The 23,360-nt window shown below is 35.0% G+C and overlaps 4 protein-coding genes and 1 long non-coding RNA gene across 5 annotated transcripts; 1 reads left to right on the top strand and 4 right to left on the bottom strand.

Moving 5' to 3' along the window:
* Positions 1-4,719: 4,719 nt before the first annotated feature.
* LOC103855549 (triacylglycerol lipase SDP1) lies at positions 4,720-8,620 on the bottom strand. Its single transcript, XM_009132545.3, has 3 exons — positions 8,175-8,620; positions 6,553-8,001; positions 4,720-5,822 (listed from the first exon to the last, which is right to left on the bottom strand). Exons 2-3 carry the CDS (start codon positions 7,993-7,995, stop codon positions 4,986-4,988), a joined length of 2,280 nt encoding a protein of 759 aa, XP_009130793.1. The 5' UTR covers positions 7,996-8,001; positions 8,175-8,620; the 3' UTR covers positions 4,720-4,985.
* On the bottom strand, positions 8,412-9,682 carry LOC103855548. The gene has a single exon (XM_009132544.3). It carries the CDS (start codon positions 9,617-9,619, stop codon positions 8,924-8,926), a length of 696 nt encoding a protein of 231 aa, XP_009130792.2. The 5' UTR covers positions 9,620-9,682; the 3' UTR covers positions 8,412-8,923.
* LOC103855547 (defensin-like protein 301) lies at positions 9,479-13,720 on the bottom strand. The gene is made up of 2 exons (XM_009132543.2): positions 12,538-13,720; positions 9,479-12,187 (listed from the first exon to the last, which is right to left on the bottom strand). Exons 1-2 carry the CDS (start codon positions 12,602-12,604, stop codon positions 11,940-11,942), a joined length of 315 nt encoding a protein of 104 aa, XP_009130791.1. The 5' UTR covers positions 12,605-13,720; the 3' UTR covers positions 9,479-11,939.
* Positions 13,721-13,930: 210 nt separating this feature from the next.
* Positions 13,931-16,522, top strand: LOC103855546. The gene is made up of 11 exons (XM_009132541.3): positions 13,931-14,365; positions 14,493-14,565; positions 14,698-14,716; positions 14,924-15,043; positions 15,196-15,265; positions 15,382-15,425; positions 15,516-15,557; positions 15,716-15,775; positions 15,857-15,924; positions 16,067-16,124; positions 16,219-16,522. Exons 1-11 carry the CDS (start codon positions 13,933-13,935, stop codon positions 16,306-16,308), a joined length of 1,077 nt encoding a protein of 358 aa, XP_009130789.2. The 5' UTR covers positions 13,931-13,932; the 3' UTR covers positions 16,309-16,522.
* Positions 16,523-19,756: 3,234 nt separating this feature from the next.
* LOC117133083 lies at positions 19,757-23,129 on the bottom strand. The gene is made up of 2 exons (XR_004456926.1): positions 22,155-23,129; positions 19,757-22,046 (listed from the first exon to the last, which is right to left on the bottom strand). It is a non-coding gene; the product is annotated as an uncharacterized LOC117133083 (long non-coding RNA).
* Positions 23,130-23,360: the final 231 nt, after the last annotated feature.

Below are 23,360 nucleotides of genomic sequence, written 5' to 3'. Positions count from 1 at the left end.
GCCAATAAGAGCACCCTGGCCACAAGTACACTTGCGGTTTTTACATACTAGGTGACTATATACTCTGCAACCACGAGGATCACAGTCTTCAGGTGTGTTACATTGAAATCCACCTTCACTCTTCATTATGCCTGTGTTTTTAAACCAAAACCAATATCAAATTCAAATCAGATTAAACCAGATGATTGTCATCCGTTAAGTTTGTCATTATGAATAAGAGACCTGAACTACTGGGACAAATTTTTTGGTGTACCTATCTATATATATAAAGGGGAGTTTTCTCTCACCTCCTGCTGCCACATCATCTCTATGCATAGGGCATTTTGTGCCACCTATCCACTTCTTAAAAAAAACTATCGGCAAGTTTATGTTTTCCCTGTGTTTTGTGTATTAGGCCAAGTGCATTGAACCATATTTAATCCATAAGACCCAATAGTTTTTAGGGTTTTGTCCAACTCGCTGGTCCACCTCCGTATCTCCTCGGATCTCGACGCCTCCGGCAGCGGCTACCGTTTGTATTCTTCTGACGTATTAGATCAACCATTTACGTTTCAGTGGGCTTTAAATACATATGCTATAAAACAAAAGATTTCTATTGATGAATTTAAGAAACATGCATGTAACCAGACGGTTGTTACATGTCTTCTACGTTTCTTGAGGCGCTTGATGTGAAAAGAGGGTGAGCTCATGGTCGCGGACATGATGTTTCTTGATGAAAAGGTATGTATCTATGTGATAAGCTTCTAAAATCGTTAACCCCAAATTTGCGGAAGGTTCCCTGCGTTCCAAGAAGTAGATTGTCAATATTTTTGATTTGTGTTCTTTTCCTTGAGTCCCTTGATAATGTGTTTTACATTGATTTGGTAGCCATATAAACAATTACCGTACTTTAACTTTCAGGTTCTTCCATATTTTTTTTCCTTAAGTTTCTAATGTATAATTATGTTGGTTTGAACAGCCCTACTGCAACTCGTGTGCTTAAAGCAGCACTCAGTGATCAGCATGTCAGAATTCAAGTATGTCTCAGATGCTTAGTTGTAGTGACAAACTCATTATAAAAGGATTTATAAACTTTTTTTCTAGGATGCCGTGAATGAGAGACACTCTTATTCTATGGAACCGAAGAAGCTACTAAAGAAAGAAAGTCTTACTGCTTGAAAACTCTGTTGAATTTCCCAGTAAACTCTTGACTGGAAAGGTACTTATAACTTTCCCGGCTGATATATAGTTTCATTTATCTGCCTCCAATGATCGTTATTGGTTGAGTTCTGCAGAACATGGCCTCCAAAAATCAATCAAAACTGTATGAGCCCATAGAAGAGATTGATATAATGTTGAACCAGACATCATCCTCACCAATGCTCCATTTTTCTTTCATATCTCAAAGTCACCGATTGTTTTTTTTTTTTGGCAGGTGAACCTAAGGAATCTGAAGTCACATTCCTAGCTTTAACATTCAGTTATAAAGTTAATCACAACACTGAGTTGCTACCTTTGGTACACTCCCCAAGTCCTACCAAACAGATGTATGTATTTTCTTAAGAAATATTTTTTCAAATCTTTGGAAGTGTTATTATATTATTTTCTTGACAATCTAATACATTAATCTTATTAGTATTTACAAAGAAAATGTTACATTATGTTTTATTAATGCATAAAACATGGATATAAAAAACATAAATATGTCCAAAGCTTAACCTGAGACGTATACATGCCCCTCTGAAGCTCACTTGAAAGAGTTTTTCATGTTATCTCTTACGTTTCATATTTATTGCTTTTATTTTTAACTTATTCATTTAAAATTCGTTAATAATAATGTATAGATAAAAGTTAAACTATCGTAAGATTATTACTGTCTGTTTGAGAGGGTGGTTTATACTTGCAAGGTTTGGGTAATTATAATTGCATAATTTTCAATAACATATAAGAAAAATTCATAAAATAGAAGTTAAGAGAGTCAATTAGCGATATTGTTTTTAACATTTCATCAACGTAACTCACCAAAAATTTTAAACATTAACTCTGCCAGTTTTAGTTTTCATTAATAATCATTAAACCCAAGATAATAGAAACTGACAATACATTGAGGAAACCAGCGAAAAATTAAAACATAATTGGAAAACGAAGGGTGACCAACTCGGGAAACAAACCGGACATAGCGATAAATTATAGGGATGTGTTAAAAACTGGGAAGTCAAGCTACGAAAAGACAAATCAGAAATTTATGAGTACAAATCAGAAATTAAGAACAAGATGAGAGACTGATTGTTCTGTACGAGCAATAATAGCTCTAACAAATGATAGAAAAAGTGGCAGAAGAATATGGTAATGATACTTTTACTTTAAGATATGCAAACATATATATATTTTAATGAATAATGATGCTTTCACTTTTAGAGATAGAAAAGGAAAACACATAGTATAAAAGAGAGCGTAAGCAACGCAGCTTGCATAATTGGTGAGGAAGGATGCTACAAGAATAAGTGGAGCTAAGGGAAGGCTGTTACTACTACCCACTTATGTGCTCCAATGTTCCAAGTTTGGTTTAGATCCAGTAAGGTCCACTATTGTGTCTACTCTGTTTTTCTTTCATGTAATTTGAATCAAGATCAGTTAATAAAGACATAGTTTTCAACTTTGAAGAGTGACGGAAAGGTTGAGACATGATTTTCATTACGAGAAGATGATCAAATTTTGAGAACATATACCGATCGAGCTACTCACACTTAACGAAAGGCTATTTATAAAAGGCTAATATCATGTTTTTCTTAACATACTTTCTGGCATACTCATTGCACTTGCACATCACTAATCCTATATCATATTATATTTTCTATTCCTATATCATATTACATTTTCCTCAATAGAAGAAGAACATCCTTAAATATTTGGGCCAGTAAGTTTTATGGTCTCTTTGTAACATTCTTACATTTAAGCCGGTAGATATGGTTGTCAAATGAATAGAAAGATTAATAATGCCAAAAAAACAGTTGACTAACTACTGGTCACTCTAAAATAATTGTAAGTCTGTCGTCATTAAATTGAACCAAACAATAGTAACTGAGTTTCCTTACTTTTTCGTTCGGAGAACAATAGCATTTTTTGTCGTTTTGGTATTAAAGATCAGACGAGGCACTCAATCACCTACGCAATTCTGCAAATGCAAATTATCTTTGTGGTTTATTACTTTTGTGCAAATGAAAAATCAAGAAGAAAAAAAAGTTCCTAGATACCCTAGACTGGGAACGCACACTACCTACATCCGATCGTTGCTGGAGAAAAATTAAAAAAAACACTCAGTGTCTTCCTATTCAGCTGGAGGACGTATATCTAAAGAATATGGCTAGACTCAAACCCCCAAGAAGTTGCGACCTCCAAAACATAAATCATCTATGCAAGAATTGTTACTACTTCATAAGAGTTGAGAAATTTGTCGATTACATTGTTCATAGATTAAAAAAAATGTCATTGCTTACTTTGATTTTTAAAGACAAAGCTGATTTTACATTTTTTCTATCATGAATATTTAAAAATCTTTAATTTATTGTTTGCTTTACTTTTGAAATTAATTATTACTCCATCATGCACCTCCTACCATCAACTTTCCGTTTAGGATAAACCCATAAAATTCAAAAAATAAATAAAATTCTTTATACATACGTAAACCAAAAAAATACATTTCCCCCATAAGTTAATTTTTGTTTTTGCATTTTCACTAACATGTACTCATAAAATCTATTATTAGTCACGACCCTCAATTCTTAATTGGCAAGAACTACTAATTCTAACTCGACTGGATAACAACTAACAGATGAAAAATGAAACTAATTGAATTCAAAAGAGAAAACAACGTCGAAACCCGGCGCGTAGCGCCGGAATACCCCTAGTGTTTTATTAAAGGAAGGTGGACTGGAAAAGAAAAGAAAAATGTAACTAGTAATACTCATTTTCTTTGTTCTTCTCTTATTAGCTTCTTGCTCAATTTTCATAGATACCACGTTTTGTTAAGTATACTATCTATAATATTCACAATTTCGTCAATTTTCTCATGTCATGGTTTCTAAGAAGAAATACTATCTTGGATCAATAGAATATTGCAACTGAAATTATAGAAACAGACATTTATGTTATATGTATATATATATATAATTAAAGTATAAAACACCCGTAAAGAAATGACAAAGTTTTAGAAAACTTACACGAAGAAATTAGGAGAAGAACGACGAAAATGATTGTTATTTTTTCCATTAGATTTCTTCTTTTTCTTCTTCAAAGTTCTCTTTTATTTAATTCTGGAGTGGCGTGTTTATATAAGGTTTTGGTCATCTTTGTAAAGAAAGTTTTTCAATGATATTGATCAAATCTTAAGAAGGTATTGATCTGATTTTAAGATACTTATGGAAAGTTGGAAACGGATATTGATCAAATAAATATATTTGGTTATATATATTGAAACGGATATTGATCAAATTGTTCATATCCTACATACATTATAAGCTAACTTGATACGGATATTGATTAAATCAATATAATTGGTAACCTAATTGACGGAGTAACATAATTTCAACGGACTAATATCTTTGACCAAAAGATAATCAACATGTAAAATGAGAACTAAAAACTTATTTCGGTAGCAGAAACGAGATTTCTACCAAAACAAATATAATTTTATTACAAATATAGAATTCTATTACTCAAAGCCCACATATCATTTCTCTGTAAACATAAAGTTCTAATCATAAAAGCTAATTAAGTACTGTAGAATATTTTATTCAAGCTAGTATATATCACTCACTTCTCATAAGCTAGAATTATGTAAATAAATTGAACATGATTATTCAATATTCTTTTTTCCGGAAATCTACAGATATATTTCAACACAATAAATGAATAGGTGACACTCCATTCAAATACCAGACACCGGTTCTTGTAAACCTGAATCGTCTGAAGATACAGTAACCGAGCCGTTATGTTGGTATTCTTCATCATTCATCCACTTCATGTTCGGATACAGAGCTATTATCCATCTCCTTCTCAGGTATGTCAAGCTGCACACTCTCCGGCAGCTCAGTGTTCTGGTTCCCGACAGACATTCCCAAGTCTTCTCTTCTAACCACGTTCAACACAATACCGTTACTCGTTCTCTCAGGCTGTAGAAAATCACCTTCAGTAACTGTTATGCTTGAAGTGTTTGCCGCTGGAGAACTGGGGCTGCTACTAAACCCTCTGGCCAATGCAATGTCCACATCAAGACTCTGAACGAAATCAATGAACTTATTAGCAGAAGCTGTTCTCATCAAAGGCCCACCAGTTCTTGTCCAAGAACTCAACTCCACGCTCTCCGTTTCACTATCACTCAAGTTCCTGAGATTACTGTCGGCGACTAGTTCATCAAGAGAACCAGTAGAGTTCTCTCTTGCAATAACGTTCCAAGAAGGGATTCTTTTAGAAGCATTGAACCTTGTGGTTGAAGCCAAACCGTGATGAGACGAGGCTGCTCTCTCGGCGCTTCTCTTGAGCCTACGCATATGGTTGAGGACAGCTACACACTCATCAAGCGCGAGCTCAATCCCGCAGTTTGCTTTAATGGCTGAAAGCTTCTCCCAAGTGCACCTCCTTCCTTGGTTAGCCGCTTTCTGAAGCTCCACGTGAGTAGGGTTTTGTATGATCTTTGAGTATTGAGCAAGAGTAGCAGGCATTACAACTGTTACATCACCTTCCCACTCTTGAGCAAAGAGCTTTGCGAGTCCACCGAGTGGGAAGCCTAGCTCTAAAACCTGGTTGCATCTATGTTTAACCTCCATCTCCACTAGATGCGCAAGCTACAAAGACAAGACACGCATAACGGTTATAACTAATCATTGACACATTTATCCGGAAGAATCAAACTGTACTGAACTGAAAAGACTAAAACCGAACCGAATTTCATAAATAACCAAAAATCCAAAAACTGAAACCGAACCAAGAACCATATAGATATTTATTTTTTTTAAATATAAATTATATACATAAAATGTTAATTATATTTAATTTCAAAATAACCAAAAATCCAAGAACTGCAACGGAACAGAGAGTCCAGAGCCGAATAGATATCCAAACTTTTTAAAATACAAATTATATACATAAATTATATTTAATTTATGAATATAATTTATGAATAACCAAATATCCTGAAATCACTATTTATAAACTAAATTACACGAATATTATTTTATCCAAAATATTAAAATTTATATAAATTATCTCATATTTTTTAATCCAAAATTTTCGAATTATCCGATATTTAAACTCAAAAACCCGAATTATCTTATGTTTTAATTTATATTATCCGAGATTATCCGCAAGGACAAAGCTATTTTTTTTAGGATATTAACCGGTTCTCAACTTTTCTATCCAAACCAAACCAAAATAATTGAATAGAAACCAAACCGAATTTTATAAATATCCAGAACAGTTCGTAAACTTCTAGAACCGAAAAACATAACGATATCCCTATGCCTAGTTATAACAAAGACCGAACAAAACCGAGTTAAGTATGAGACATATACATACCTTGGCAGCGAATCTTCCACCATAAGCTCGAACTAAATCCTTTATACGCAGTAACGGAGCAATGTGAGGATTAGCTTGACTCACAATAAAATGATTAACATTAAACAGCTCCTTAAGCTGCATCATCGGCAAATCAACCTCCAAGCTACCATCTCTCCACCTGCGTGCAGACGGTTCAGTACCTTCTTCAGGATCCAAATTAAAAGGCGGATGATACGGCACAATCTCTCCACTTCTATCTTTAGCCATTAGCTCCTGAGCCTCAAAGAGACCAGGAAAGGCGCAAGAAGCAGTCACCGCGCTCCATATAACAACATGAGGCGAAGTCAAATAGTTAAGACACCGAGGCGGCTCGTGCTTCCTCGGGGAGCAAACCGTTATCCCCAGTATCCTCCCCGTTAGATCATAAGCCTCTTGGAACGTGAGGTTGCACGTGAGGCTCCTAAGCATGCACTGCAACTGTCTTATATCGTGTAACGCCCCTTGCGTCATGACGCGTTTCACGATCGTGAAAACGCCTCCGAGCTGGTCAAAGAACTGTAAGGACTGCAGAGAGTTCTCGAAGAAGCCTTGTAGCTCGGGCCAGGATCTTGACGCCACGACAGAGCAGATTATCGAGCCGACGCTTGAGCCAGCAATGATCCGAGGCAAGAGCTTGTGCTCGACAAGAGTCTTGACCACTCCTACATGAAACGCGCCGAGAGACGCCCCGCCGCTTAGAAGCAGAGCGGTTCTACCAAAGGCGTGGCGCGTCTCGTGCATAAAAGAAAGCTTCTCATCTAAAGAAAGATCCTCTAACGAGTCAGAGTTGTTACAGACCATTCTCAGCTGAGTAGAGACCTCGTCTATATACTCTTTGATAAGCCTAGGAACCTGGAGTCTTCCTTTGTGAAGCTCAGAGTTACACATGTTACCGAGGTTCCTCACGAGATCGGCTCTCATGCAGAACATGATCTCTCTAAGGGACGCTTCTTGGCGACGGTGGAGAAGCTCGTTGAGTTTGTTCTTAACCAACTCTTCGTCGTAAAGATCAGACTCGTTTAACATCTTTAAAGTCGTTGTTGTCTCCTTCTCTAGCATCTTAGCGGCGTGAGACCATTCCTCGTAAGTCAGAGCAGTTCGCATCATGTTCCTCCAGAACTTCCTACGGTAAGCCATCTCTGACTTTATCTTCACGTTCGTGTAACGTTTCAGCGCGAAGGCGATGACTGTGACGACGGCTAAGATCCCTTGCGGGTTTTTCCGGGGGTGGAACCACGACACGAAGGGTGTAATAACCAGCTTAAATGTACGGAACCAATGGAGGAAGAAGCGTAGGAGATCGCGTCTGAGCTGTGTTATTGATTTGCAGAACAAGACTCTGAAGGCGATGGTTCGACCAATGATGGATGTTGGTCCGATTGAGAAGGGATCTACATTGGCCTCGTTGCTTATATGATCCATCAGAAACTGAAAATGTAACAAAAGTCATAAACTTGACGATGAAGAGAAACAGAGTCTTAAACAGAAACAGAGTATTGTTGGAATTTTAAATCAAGTCTGAAACTTTTTGGTTGCCCAGATTTTGAATATCAATGAATCTATGAAAATGAGATCGTAAACCCAGAAAATAACGAAATTACCTGAATCGAGAAGCAAGAGGAAACGTAAAACAGAGGACTTTACTTGGGAACAGAGAAGCAATCAGAAACAGAGGAGGGAAAGAGAGAGAGAGAGAATAATTAAATCATAGATTGCATTGGGAATCGCGACGAGATAAGAGAGGGAGATAATGGTGACGCTGACGCAAGCTCGGACACTGCCGAGATATGGCAGATCACGAGTCGCGACAGCTTTTTTTTTTTTTTTTTGTTCTTGTCTGTTCTGTTCTTTTTTTTTGTTTGTTTTGTTCTTAAGCACTTTTTGGATCAACGTGAGAGAGAGACAACAAGAAAAATAAGATTTACGCGAGAAACGGCATAGTGGTTTCGTTTGAATAGGTTAAACAACTAGTAGTTTATGAAAAAATGACAGATTGTTTTATTTGGACGCCGAGTTTTTGTTTTCTTCTCTAAACGCTGCGTTTCACAACAAATTACTAATGTGGGAGCAAGCAAACGCTGATTGGGAAATATTCGTGTCATTTCTAATTATAGACATTCCATTACTGTTTTAAAATTAGGATGAACAAACGATTTGTTGAGTTATTGAACGTGTAATGCAAGACCATAGGGTAACAGCAAATAACCCAGCGCTTATCTTCTAAACAAATATTAAAGTTTTATCATCCAGGGCTAGTTTATATACAACCAAAACCCAAAAAATTTTGTCCTTTGAACAAACTCAAGACTTTTTTTGTATATATATCTATTATCTATCTGTTATATTCTTCTTAGTATTCAGGTTCAGGTATGCTATCTAACACAGGTCTCCACCCTCCATTACATTCAAGATTATCATCATCATCAGTATGCAAAACTTGTTTCTCAAGAGTCTGGTACATCATCTCATGGACCGACCCTCCTCGAAGCAGCTTCTCCAACTCTTGCTTACGCACAACGATCTTCATTCTCACAACACTCATGCTTTTGTTGTCATCTCTGTTGCTCTTGCTTTCATCAGTATCACCATGATGTTGTTCATCTTCTTCACTTGGTAATCTTTCTTCTGGTTTCACCTCAGGATCAGCAAACCTCACTTTCTTGGTCTTTTTCTTGTTTATTGTTGTTGGTAGGAGGTAGTAGAGACGACCAGAGAGAAGTTTAGCATCAGGCTGAAGATGACAACTAGTATTGTTGTCGAAGACAGAATGGCCAGAGAACTGAGTAAGGATGTGATGAACACAAATGGGTTTTCTATATTCAAGTACCTTCCCATCATTTCTCATTATCGTTATCAACTTCTTCTCCATTACTAAACAGTTTCCCATCTTCTTCTTTCTTTGCACTTTTTTTTTCTTCTGTGTTTTTGTTTTTATTTGCTTGGAGATTTTGTGTTTGTTATATTTATAAGAGTTTTTGAGTTTTCTTTTAGTGCCCCCGTTGGCGGTTAGTGCCATATCAGGTAGACCCCGGTTTGATTCTTCCATCTTCTCCTTTTTATTACTTTTATTGTGGGTGGGGTGGTGTGGTGTGGTCGGGGTGTTGCATTTTGTTCATTGTTCTATGTATCCTCTATGTATGTGATTTTTTTCCTTCTTTACGAAAACATATTTGGGTTGGTGGTCCACGGATACAAGATGATGGTATTGCGCAGCTAATGTATATGTTTAGCAATGTGATCCCAAGTTGTACTGTTTTTGATAAAATGTTCGGGTGTTAATTTTCTTTTTCATCATGACCTCATGTGTAACAAAAGATGTCAGCCAAAAATAAGACTATAACGATGATGAACACACTTGGACACTGAATCTACATGTTACAATTTCAACCATTGAACCATCATTAATTTATACATAATTATGTTTATCTATATATTGTTGCATGTCCGTAATTTTACCCTCTAAATTCTTAGTAATCTAACTATCGTATCGAATTAAGGATATCAATTGATATTTGTGTGTCTTGGTATTTTCTTATTATCGAAAAACTTTAAATAATATTCCAACTTTCGTATCGAATTAAGGATATCAATTGATATTTGTGTCTTGTATTCTTTTTTAAAACATGATATAATATTTGTCTCTCCGAACTACGGTAGAAATGAGTAGAGGTAAAGCTAGAGGATGAGAAGTAAATTTGTGGTCAACGCAAACCATTTAAATGGTATATACGTAATTGGTGGGTGTGGGTCAGTGGGTACTGGGTGTATAAGAACTATCAAATGTTTGTGCCAAAGTGGATTCACTTTCATCTTATGTATTACTAGTAATGTTCAAGGTCAACGATCGATTAGCAATAAACGCACACAGTAAAATAATGCGATATTGACATGATCGATAAAATGATATAATGTATGTTCTAGCATATTGTAGGGCTTTCTCATAATGACGGATATACAAATTTGTTGTATATAAGGAATTAGAAACCAAAAAACTATACGTTGTCCACAACTAAAAAAATTCATCTAATAAATTATATGAGTCATAGGGAGTTAGTTCTACCTAAAGATCACATTCCAAACCAGCTCTCTTTTTGAACTTATCTAGTTAAGAAATTATTTTGTAATATAGAATGGTAAAATGTTATGTTACATGAAAACAACAAATTCGCATTCAAAGTATAGACATCAAACGCTTATAATTAGTGTGACAATTAACCATAGCTTAACGTTATAAACTTGACAAAATAAGCATGCCATTGAATTTTGCCCAAGGCATCGAGTACGTTTCCTGTGTTATAGTGGTGGTGGCAGAAAAAAATTGTTTACGGTATCTCAATGGCTGGAATTACTTTTGGAAAACTTTAACCAAAAGCGCTAAACATAAACATGTCACTAAAGAATCAGAGATTCTTTTTTCATTCTCTTTGGAAAAGTACAAAGAGCCCTTTCGTGATCCCAAGCGACGAAGGCAAAAGGAATTTAGATTTCTGAGTCTTGAGTTCCCATGCTTTTGGTCGGCTCACGTGCTACCCTCCACCAAATCTACTTACGTCACGTGAGTAGTCCTCTGTTGTTTGTACTTGGTAGGCGCCGTCCAAAGACCTCTTTTTCGTTAGAGACGATCTCAGAAGGCGTAAACATAAATTTAGGCCCATTAATAGTTAGAAGCCCATACCTTAACGAAGATATACAACACTTTTATTGGGACTGGGAGTTTCATACATGACATGTGTGGGAGTAGAAAGCCTAAATGTGGGTTTATGCCAAGTGCAAGACGACGGAGTATGGCTGTATGCGTCATAATCCAACCAGTGCCCTTAGGTTTATGTATAAATGGGGCCATAAAGTCTGACCCATATATATATATATATATATATATATATATATATATATATATATATATATATATATTTTTGAACTGAATATATATTTACTTTTTCTTTACTGAAAATGTTGTCATTATTTACCAAGAGATGTTATTACATAAAAATCTATAATAAAATTAAGTTATTTTAATGAGAACTTATGTTTAAAAATCTATAATAAAATTAAGTTATTTTAATGAGAACTTATGTTTAAAATCAAGATTAAAGTAAGTCTAAAAATTAGTTTATGTCGTAAAGTTGTTTCATTTTTTTTCAAAAACTATAACAATTTGGCTATCGCAACCAAAACACTAGTTCGTACCTTCACACATGTAGTTGATTATACGATTATGCCAATGCCTGCATGAATCATTAAATAAACAAATTGATTCTTTTAATTTTGTCTTATTTTTAGATCTCTTTTTTATTAGTTGGAGTACTACAATTATTTCTAGATAATTAAAGACATACATCTAGAATTATTCCAGTCATTGTAGACCACTAAATCAACTTTGGGACACAAGTGCAGCGGCCAATGTTGCATTTTACTTGATTCTTTGGTGGACACCCATCAGGAATACAGTCACCATCTCCTTTACAATTACCGCCAATAAGAGAACCATGGTCACAAGTACACATATGGTTTTGACATATTACACGTGAATATACTCTGCTGCCCTTGCAACCACGAGGATCACAGTCCTCAACTTTGTTACATCGAGATTGACCTTCACTCCTCATTATCATGCCTTTGTACCAAGAATTAAATTTAAGTCGAACCAAACCAGATGATTGTGTACCTCTATTAAGTTAAAGGAGAGGGAGGTGAAGAAGAAAAACAAAATGTAACTAGTAATAATCATTTTCAATGTTCTTCCCTTAATTTCTTGCTTAATTTTCATAATTCACTTTTTGATGTAGTATAAAAAGTGCATCTAAAATAGTTACAAATTTCATCATTTTTCTCTGGTAGTTGTTCGATTAATATAATATTGCAACTAAAAGGCAAATCTAGATTAAATAAACATGTACAAATTTTCACATATATATTTAATTATTTAACGCCTGAAAAGAAATGACAAAGTTGTGGAATACTTACATGAAGAGATTAGGAGAAGAACAACGAAAATGATTGTAATTTTCTCCATTTCTAAGTTTTCTTTCATTGTGAGGGTGATTAGGAACGTATTTATATATGATTTTGGTCACTTTTGTAATGGAAATAACTTTAATTTATATCTTTGACCAAATTAAAATATGACTTTTTTTTTACTTCACATACTTCAGAAAAGTTGGATTTTCTATAATTTTCTTCCAAAATAAGACTATACCTAATAGATACATAATCTCCTGTACATTAAAAGAGATGGACTTCTAAAAAGACCCTTTTCAAAAAAAAAAAAAATAATATATATATATATATTCACAAGTTTGCTACTGTGAAGTGAAATCATGAAGATTTTTTTTTCGAAAAAAAAACTAATGTGTCGTAAGGAGAATGCTTTTCAAATAATCGTACAATATAATGCATTCACATATTAATTTTCTTAATCCGCTCATTTTTAGTTCATGCATCTTAACCTTTGTATTAGTGAATTGAAGTTATATGTGTTGAATAAAATCATTGTTGAAAGAAAGAAATTACAAAATCATTAAGAGATCACATCAATTAAAATGATGGAATGAGAAAGTTTTTAGAAATTGAAAGTTTCATACCTTTCCGAGCTTGGTCATGATTGAGACTTATGTACACAAATACAACAAAGAATTGTGATTAGTTATGAATTAAGAAATCTGAGGTGAAAAATACCACACATAAAATCATATCTCTAATTTAGCCAAATATTGATTTTATTTACAGAATTTTCATATTATACCAAGAATTAGAAACATAATTAGATTCCTAAAGAAAATAAGAAAACAAAAAAGCTTAAAGAGAAAAAAAGAAAATTTGTGAAATCGATTAAAAACAGATTTTTTCACTCGATTGTATCGTGTTTTTATTATATTTACCAGTAACCTTTTTAATAAGAAAGTACAAAGTACACGTTATTAGTTATATATTACGTAAATTTTACAATATACTCAACAATATTGACATGATGTCCAACCATTTTGATTGATATTCTTAAAGTATGGTCTAATAATTATGTATGTAAAATAACCTCAGAATATTTGTTCTACATTTATTTTATTTTTCTTTATATTAATGGGAAAAGTAAGTATAGGTAAAATATTTGGATCCGAAAAACCGAACATAACATAATTAAAAAGTAATACTAAACACAAACTAAAATATTTTAGATACTGAAAACATCTAAATCACAATTATATACTTAAATATATTAATGATTTCAAATTTTATATTAACTAGATATTAATAAATATGAAAATATCTAAACATTGTCAAACACCGTCCAAAAACCTCTTTTCCCTTAGAGACGATGTCAGTAGGCTTAAGGCCCATTAATTGTTAAGATCAGAACTCGCAGTAATGACATATTCACGTCCCCGCCCTCAAGTTCATCAACGAGAAGAGAGAATCGAATCGAATCGGATGGCGGGGATGCTTGCGAACAGTGTCCTCCTCCCTCAACCTTCGATTCTCCTTCCGGTTTCTTCTTCTCGAAGCAGCAGATCAATCCGAAGAACCCTAGTCATGGTCAAAGCCTCCTCCGCTAAACCTTCCGACTCTGTCTCAGTGTCCACCAAATCCAGCGCTGATTCTGCATTCACTGCTCCTCCAGGATTCAAACCTCCCGAGCCGAAACGCTTCGCCGTTAAACCGGGGAAGCTCTTGGATGTATTGGGTGCAGCAATCGGAGTGCTTCTCCGACTCGGCACCGGCGTTTTCGTTTCTGGGTACTCTGCTTCTTTCGTGTCCAAGGATGCCATTCCAGCTGATCAGTATGCGTTGCGAATTGGAGGTAATCGTGATCAAAGTTATAACCTTTCTTTCAGTCTATGTTTCTCTTCTTCTAGTTAAAGCTGTGGACTTTTTATTCAGATGGGCTTGTGATGGTTATTGTAATGGTTGATTGATGGTATGTGTAGGGATCACGGTGAAGGAAACCTCAAGGCTCGGGCCTCGTCCTCAGAAACCCATTGAGATATATGAGTTTGAAGGGTATGTATGTATGTATGTATGTATGTATGTGTTGTGTTTAGTTTATTCATTTAGACTGTTTTGGTTTCTACTATCTCTTGATTATTGAATGAATATTTCATTTTTTCATCTGTTTCCGGTATGTGAATGAAGCTGTCCCTTTTGCCGGAAGGTAACATTAACACTCTCTTCTTCTTCTTCTTCTTCTACTTAATCAATGTTATTGTCTTAAGACCTTTTTGCAATTAGCCTAAGATTCTGAAGATTTCGTTTTATTTAAAACCTTTGCTTGGTACCATGAAAACAAGTTACTGAATCATTATATTCTTGATGTATTGCAATAACTTAGGGTAAGTCTACTAATGTTGAGAAGTTTCAGGTCAGGGAAATGGTTACAGTGTTGGATCTTGATATTCTCTACTATCCTTGCCCAAGAGGGAGTCCTAATTTCCGCCCCATGGTTACTCAGATGGGTGGCAAACAACAGTTTCCCTACATGGTTTGCCTTCTCCATCCTAATGATTTTTTCATTTCTTTTCCATTCTTCCCACCAAAGCCATCAATGAAAGTAGATTGACACCACTTTAGTCACTACGAAATGAGTTTATTGATGTTCAGTGTTAATTATACAATTTTCTCTTTTAATGGTAGGTTGATCCAAATACTGGAGTGTCCATGTATGAATCAGATGGAATCATCAAATATCTATCCGAGAAATATGGTTGGTTTCTGCTTCTCAATGGCTTTTTTGAAAATATCATCATCTTTTCATTATCATTACTATTCAAGTAGTACTACTGTTTTTTTTTTCTCTAATGTTTGGTTAAACTTGTTCAGGAGATGGGACAGTTCCTTTAAGCCTGTCACTTGGTCCATTAACGGTTAGTTTCTTTGCACATGTTGCCGATTATCTTTCCTATTGCTTCAAAAATTCAAGAGTCATATTAGTATCAACTACGTCCATGTTGTAGGCTATAACAGCTGCCTTTGCAACGCTTGGTCGTCTAGGAAAGGTAACAAGAATCTCTATTTACATTATTTGGCATATATTCTCAAAAGACAATGCCAACGAAATTTATAAAGATCAAGTGTTTCTTATAAATTTGAATGCTTGAATATAAGTAAAGCAATGGTTTTGTCATAAAATGTTTTGAGCTTTTTTACCATGCAGGGTAACTTGTACACACCAGCAAAACTACCACCTAAGCCAATCGTTTTCTGGGCATACGAGGTTTGATCTTATCATTTTACATCGATCTTCAAAAACCAAAATCTTATTAAACTTGCAATCTCTGTTTGAATTGCTCTGCAGGGTTCTCCGTTTTGCAAGCTTGTACGCGAAGTCCTCGTAGAACTGGAGTTACCACACATTCAACGCAGGTATGGTAACAACAACAACAACAACAAAAAGTCTTTGAATAGCCACTATCTGCTGTTGTTCTTTATTTGTTTCAAAGAATCAAAACCAAAAGGAACAATAGTCTTTTGTTGATATTAGCTGTCTTTTGTTTATCGTCATCAGTTGTGCTCGTGGCAGCCCCAAACGGCAGGAATTGCTTACGAAAGCTGGTCACTTTCAGGTGGGTTAGAGAAAAACATGCATATATAAGCGTATACAATGTATATACATAGAGAGACTTCTGAAATGTGTTTGTTTTTTTATATACAAATCAGGTGCCTTACCTGGAAGATCCAAACACTGGAGTAAATATGTTTGAGAGTGCAGAAATCATAGAGTATCTGAAGCAAACTTACGCTGCTTAAAGTGGATCTTCTTCACTTAAAGTGAATGTGTGAATGGGTAAGCAAACTTATGCTGTTTAGTTCAGGTACTTTCGGTTAATCAACTCAACTCAGTTATATGTAAGTGTAGGGTTTAATGATCAAGAAATGTACCTATACATAAACCAAATACACTGTGACAAGATTATCCAAGGGTTGATATTCTTTAATACAATTTTCAATCAGTTAACATAAATTTTTAAGAACTCATGTGAAAGGAAATAGAGAGAGTGGCATCAAGTCCGAGTATATGATTACACCCACTAACACATCTGTGGTCCGTTTGTTTAAACTTTAGTTTGCGTGGCTATTTTTGTTTCTTTTCATGTGTCCTTTTGTATATAGATTTTGACAAAATTAGTTATTTAATCATCCATAAATTCGAATCTGAAGTTTCAAAATGTTTTCCCTGTAATTGTTTGTTTAGTTGTTAGTGGTTGTATTGTCGGCTTTTGCACTTTAGTTGCTTGTTGTGGACGGATAATGTTAGTTAATTACTTGTTATGTTTACTACTTTTTATCAACCAAGTGTTTTATCAAACATTTTCATAAATTTTTGAAAAATTCTTTTTATACTATACTAGTTATATTGTGTTTTCCAAAAAGAATTCTTGCGATCAATTTAGTATCATCTATGCATTGTCTACTCTCGAATATATAAATATATATTTCTGAACAATTAAATATTAAAATATTTTAATGGTATAATTTAAACTTGGGTCTCTGGTCAAAAAACAAAACTTGTTTTCAATTTATGTAAAAAATATTATTTTTTTGAATGAGCAAAGATTTAAGGATGGTTATTGGCAAATAAATGTTTGAGAACTTTAATTTTTTTTTTTTTGAGATTCTACTGCTATAATAGTTTATAGGTTTTTGAAATATTAGTAATTAATTGTTATTGATTTCATCAAAATTCTTTATTTATTTATGATAATAGTTTTTCATTCTATTTTAATAAAATTTAACTTTATGATAATACAACTTTCAAAATATTTTGATAATTAAAATAATGGATGAAGATTTAAAATCCACTATGTAATTTGTTATTTGAATATCACAACAACAAATTATATAGCCGTAGAGTTTAGGTTTTTTTAGCATTAAGTTTTGAGATTATTTTTTAGTGTTTAGGGTTGGTAGAGTTTTAGGTTAGATGGGATTTATGGTTAGGTTTAGGTAGGGTTGTAGGGTTAGGTTTAGGTAGGGTTTTAAGGTTAGGTTTAGGCAGGGTTTAGGGTTATCGGGATTATCAGGGTTTAGGATTAGATAGGGTTTATGGTTAAAAAGGGTTTAGGGTTAGGTAGAGTTTTTAGGGTTGAGCAGGGTTTAAAGTTAGGAAGGGTTTAGGATTAGAAAGGGTTAGGTAGGGTTTAGGGTTAAAAGGGTTTAGGGTTAGTAAGGTTTAGGGTTAGGTAGGGTTTAGAATTAAGTAGGATTTTGGGTTAGGTAGGGTTTAGGGTTAGTAGGGTTTAGGGCTAGGTAGGATTTAGGGTTAGGTAGTGTTTAGTGTAGGTAGGGTTTATGGTTAGGTAGGGTTTAGTGTAGGTAGGATTTAGGGCAAAAAGGGTTTAGGGTTAGGTAGGGTTTAGGAGGTAGGGTTTAGGGTAGGGTTTAGGGTTAGTAGGGTTTAGGGTTAGAAAGGTTTTAGGGTTAGGTAGGGTTTAGGAGGTAGGGTTTAGGGTTATTAGGGTTTAGGGTTATGTATGGTTAGGGTTAGGTAGGATTTAGAATTAGGTAGGGTTTAGAAAGGGTTTAGGGTTAGGCAGGGTTTAGGGTTAGGTCAGGTTTAAGGTTAGAAGGGGTTTAGGGTTAGGTAGGGTTTAGGGTTAGAAAGGGTTTAGGGTAGGTAGGGTTTATGGTTAGGTAGGGTTTAGAATTAGGTAGGCGTTAGGATTATGTAGGGTTTAGGGCTAGAAAGGGTTTAGGGTTAGAAAGGTTTTAAGGTTAGATAGGGTTTTGGTTAGGTAGGTTTTAGGTTAGTAGGGTTTAGGGTTCTGTAGGGTTAGGGTTAGGTAGGGTTTAGGGTTTGCAGGGTTTAGGGTTACAAAGGGTTTAGGGTTAGTGGGGTTTAGGGTTAGTAAGATTTAGGGCTAGAAAGTGTTTAGGGTTAGGCAGGGTTTAGGTTTAGAAAGGGTTTAGGGTTAGGCAGGGTTTAGGGTTAGGTCAGGTTTAGAGTTAAAAGGGGTTTAGGGTTAGGTAGGGTTTAGGGTTAGGTCAGGTTTAGAGTTAAAAGGGGTTTAGGGTTAGATAGGGTTTAGGGTTAGAAAGGGTTTAGGTTTAGGTAGGGTTTAGGGTTCGACAGGGTTTAGGGTTAGAAGGGGTTTAGGAAGGGTTTAGGGTTAGAAAGGATTTAGGGTAGGTAGGGTTTAGGGTAAAGTAGGGTTTAGGGTTTGGTAGGGTTTAAAATTAGGTAGGGTTTAGGATTAGATAGGGTTTAGGGTTAAAAAGGGTTTATGGTTAGTAGGGTTTAAGGTTAGTAGGGTTTAGGATTAGGTAGGTAGGTTTTAGGGTTAGTAGGGTTTAGGGTTCTGTAGGGTTAGGGTTAGATAGGGTTTAGAATTAGATAGGGTTTAGGGTTAGCGGGGTTTAGGGTTTAGGGTTAGTAGGGCTTAGGGTTAGGTAGGGTTTAGTATTAGGCAGGGTTTAGGGTTAGGTCAGGTTAAGGGTTAAAAGGAGTTTAGGGTTAGGTAGGGTTTAGGGTTAGAAAGGGTTTAGGGTTAGGTAGGGTTTAGGGTTAGGCAGGGTTTAGGGTTAGGTAGGGTTTAGGGTTAGGTAGGTTTAGGGTTAGGCAGGGTTTAGGGTTAGGTAGGGTTTAGGGCTAGGTCAGGTTTAGGGTTAGAAGGGGTTTAGGATTAGGTAGGGTTTAGGGTTAGGCAGGGTTTAGGGTTAGGTCAGGTTTAGGGTTAGAAGGGGTTTAGGGTTAGAAAGGGTTTAGGGTAGGTAGGTTTAGGGTTAGGTAAGGTTTAAAATTAGGTAGGGTTTAGGATTAGGTAGGGTTTAGGGTTAGATAGGGTTTAGGGTTTGAAAGGGTTTAAGGTTAGTAGGGTTTATAGGGTTAGGTAGGGTTTAGGGCTAGTAAGGGTTTAGGATTAGGTAGGTTTAGGGTTAGATAGGGTTTAGGGTTTGAAAGGGTTTAAGGTTAGTAGGGTTTAGGATTAGGTAGGGTTTATGGCTAGAAAGGGTTTAGGGTTAGAAACGTTTTAGGTTAGGTAGGGTTTAGCTTAGGAAAGGTTAGTAGGGTTTAGGGTTATGTAGGGTTAGGGTTAAGTAGGGTTTAAGGTTTGGTAGAGTTTAAGGTTAAATAGGGTTTAGGGTTAGGTAGGGTTTACGTTTAGGGTTAGGTAGGTTTACGGTTAGATAGGTTTAGGGTTTAGATAGTAGGAAGGGTTAGGGATTAGGGTTAGGTTTATGTAGGGTTTAGGTTTAGATAGGGTTAAGGTCTGGTTTAGGTAGGGTTTAGGGTTAGGTAGGATTTAAGGTTTAGGTAGTAAGAATGGTTTAGCGTTTGGTTTAGATTGGGTTTAGGATTTGGTTTAAAATAATGCTTAGGTTTATAGGGTTTAGAGTTTGTTTGTTTTTTTGTTTATGCATTTATTGCTGAGTTTTTCGGATAAAATTTTATATTATTATTATTGATTCATATTTTTTTTTTAAATGTTAAACTTTTTAACGTGGTTTTCACTATTTTTAAAAGAGTATGTGTTTTTTTTTAAATGTTAAACTTTTTAACGCGGTTTTTAATTATATAATTAATAATTTTATTTAATTATATTTAGTTATATAGTTTTATGTTTTTAATTTTTTAACTTAAAGACTTTTTAACTTAATGGTGAACTCGAGAAACCGTGTTGAAAGCCTCAAGGAGATAAAGTAGATCTAGTTTTTTTCCGGCGACGGACGGCGCGTGAGCGTGCGTGCCGTCGCCGGAGCTCCTTTGTGTGACCAATCAAGCTCGTGGTTCTCGTTTCTAGCTCGCCTCCTCTCCTCTCCGCCTTGCCTTAGCTCTGAAACAAGCACCCACGGTGGTTCTCGTTCTGGAGTAACGGCGCGGTCACGTTGAGGCTGGTGCGGGGAAGCTGTCCGTTTTGTCCAGTTTGTGTTTTATCTCCGAGAGACGGAGGCTGAGTCAGCCTCGTCGACGTCGGTTCTGTTATCGGGAGACGAAGGCTTTGCCAGCTTCGCCGTCGCCGAGTTTGTCGCCGGAGGGTGAAGACTCCCTATGTCTTGCGCTGTCGGCTAAAGTGGGTCCAGGTCTTTGGGCTTTTCTGGAGCGGTTTGTGATCTGATTTTGGATCGGGTTTTTTCTAGGGTTAAAGTTAGAGTTTGGGTCACGGCGGTTGGCTTTCTCGGTAGTCGATGAAGCCCTCCGGTGGTGGTGACGAGGGTTTAAAGGGAGAAAGTGGTGGTTCTCGTTTCGCATGTCCAGTGTTTGAGGTGGTTCAAAGTCGGAGAAGCCGTGATGTGGCGGTGAAATTCTCTGGCGTGAAAACTTTGCGGAGTAGATTAGATCGAGGTTGGTAGAGGCGGTTTGGTTCTTGTAATCTGTGAGGGGTTCGTGGGTCGCCGTCGATGAGATATCAGTTTAAGCTCTCCGGCGACGGCGATGAAGTTTTTAGAAGAAGTTTTTGCGGTTCTCGGTTCGACTGTCCACCGTTTCTGGTGGTCCAAAGTCGGAGGCGTTCTCGGTTATCTGATGAACCCTCCGGCATGAAGACAGTACGGCGGTGAACGTGTGTGTACGTGCGGAGGCTCTGCAGGTTCGGAGCTCCGGCGGTAGTGTCTAGGGCGAACGGCCCGGTTTATAGTTGTTTGGGCCGTGTGGCCGTCGTGTATTTCCTGGGCTTGGCCCATTGTTTGTTTATGTCTTCTGGCCCGTTTCGTGGGGTTTGTTTAATTTCTGTTATGTTTGGGCTTCGGCCCTGGGCTTGGCCCATCTATTAATAAAAACAATTTGGGAAAAAAAAAAAAACTTAAAGACTTTTTCAGATAACAATACAATACTAGATCTTAACCCGCCCGACTGGGCGGGTCTATATTTTTATGATATATATATAAACATTTGCAGATCTTAATTTAGTTGAACGAATTTGTATTATTAAAGTTTACTGTTTAAACTTTGTATTTCGTCACTGTATTGTGTAATCTTGAAATGTTGAGAACAAACAATATTTTATTTAGGTTTTAACAAATTTACAGCTTTATGAAAAATACATATTCTATTTTATGTATATTCATTTGTTTATGGAAAATTACACGAAGCCAAATATATCAATTCAATATGGTTAAAAAATCATGTGTATTATATATTTCGTAACTCGATGTGTAAGATCTGTCAAATTGTTATACAGTATTTAAAATCTATATTATTATAATCTATCTTAATACAATTATTGGGGAACCTTATTTATAATTAATGAAAAAAATGTTGAAAAGGCAATATATATTACATCAGAAACTGTTTGTTCTTAATATATGATAAATACTTTTAAAATATGTAAGAATAAGGTTTTTAAAATAATTTTTTTCACATAAATAAATAATAATAATAGAAAAACAAAGATAAAATAATAAATGTAATTTGGAGAGGTAGTTATTCGATATTGACCTCCAGCACTCGTAACTGTAAAGTTCTCAATAAACCGCCATTCACCAATAGGAAGGTTGCGCTGTAGACGATACATCTGATTTCTTTTGGCAGAAGCATGAAGTTTCTCACCCTAAACACAATATAAAAGCTGATATTAATATTTTTTGCTAGTATAAACAACAAAATCGATAGAGTATTACATATAAGAGACGATATATATATATAAAATCAAACTTACTTGTTCATCCACGAGAACGCATTCGAGAGATTCACCAGAGTTGTTGTTTATCTTACATGAGTGAAGACACTTCACATGTACTCGCCAAGTGTCTTTGAAGGGTTTGACTTGGTTAAGAAAAACTAAACTCTGCTTGTTCGACAAAACCAAACTACTTTACTTGTTAGACATTTTAGTTTTTTTTTTCTTTGCTACGGTGAGTATGAAGAATATGAGGGGAAGGTTTATATATATAGTGGGTTATACGTAATCTAAAGAATTTTTTTAAAAATTTAATAGCACGATTTTTGTGGAGTCAATCAAGCAAGATATATATTAGTTGCCTAAGTAACTAAATTTGTTAGCACAAAAAGAGAATATTCGGTCGTTATACTTAAAAGTGGTTTTGATAATTTATTATTTGAAAATTGGATAAAGAAGGTGTGAAATGAGGGAATCAAGTAATTAGGATTCTCGTTTAGATATGTTAGTTTGTAAGATCGATATATGTGGAGTTAATGTGTTGGAATTATGTTTTTGTTAAGTTTAGATTTTGTGTATATTTTGTTTTTGAAATATATGCCTTATTTTTAACTTGGAAGTTACGTTCTATTAAAATCTAGCCGTTTTTATTAATCCTATTTTAAGTTAAAATCTAAAGTATTAAATATATGCCTTATTTTGTTTTGTTCACGTTTTTAAAAAGCATGTCGAATTTTTAAATTAAAATCTAAAGTATTAACTATATCTATGCATCCAAACAAAACAGTTTTTATTAATCCTACTATTCATATACCCAAACAACTCTCAAATGTACTTCAGTTTTAATAATATAGATATACAAAAGTTATCCCTTTTTTAAATTATATTTTCAAATTTTGGATAATTCTTACTATTCTTAATATTAATCAATTATCTAATCAAAATCAATTAAAATTTCGTTTTTAATTTTTAATTTATTTATACATTTTATTCATTAAAGGTTAAACGATATTAACCACTCTAACCTTCAACGTGAGAGCTCCATTGCGAAAATTTACTTTGCAAATAATAGTTTTTAATTATATAATTAAAAAAAATTGTTTGATTGATATTTAATTATATAATTTATGTTTTTAACGTTTTACTAAAATACTTTTTCAGATAACAATACAATATATATATATATATAAATTATATTTTTAGATTTTAGATAATTCAATATTCTATTTTTAATTATATAATTAA

Source organism: Brassica rapa, chromosome A03 (assembly GCF_000309985.2).
Source record: "Brassica rapa cultivar Chiifu-401-42 chromosome A03, CAAS_Brap_v3.01, whole genome shotgun sequence".
In the NCBI taxonomy this organism is placed as follows: domain Eukaryota; kingdom Viridiplantae; phylum Streptophyta; class Magnoliopsida; order Brassicales; family Brassicaceae; genus Brassica; species Brassica rapa.
Note: the sequence above shows the minus strand (reverse complement) of the source record. Positions and strands in the feature narration are given on the sequence as shown.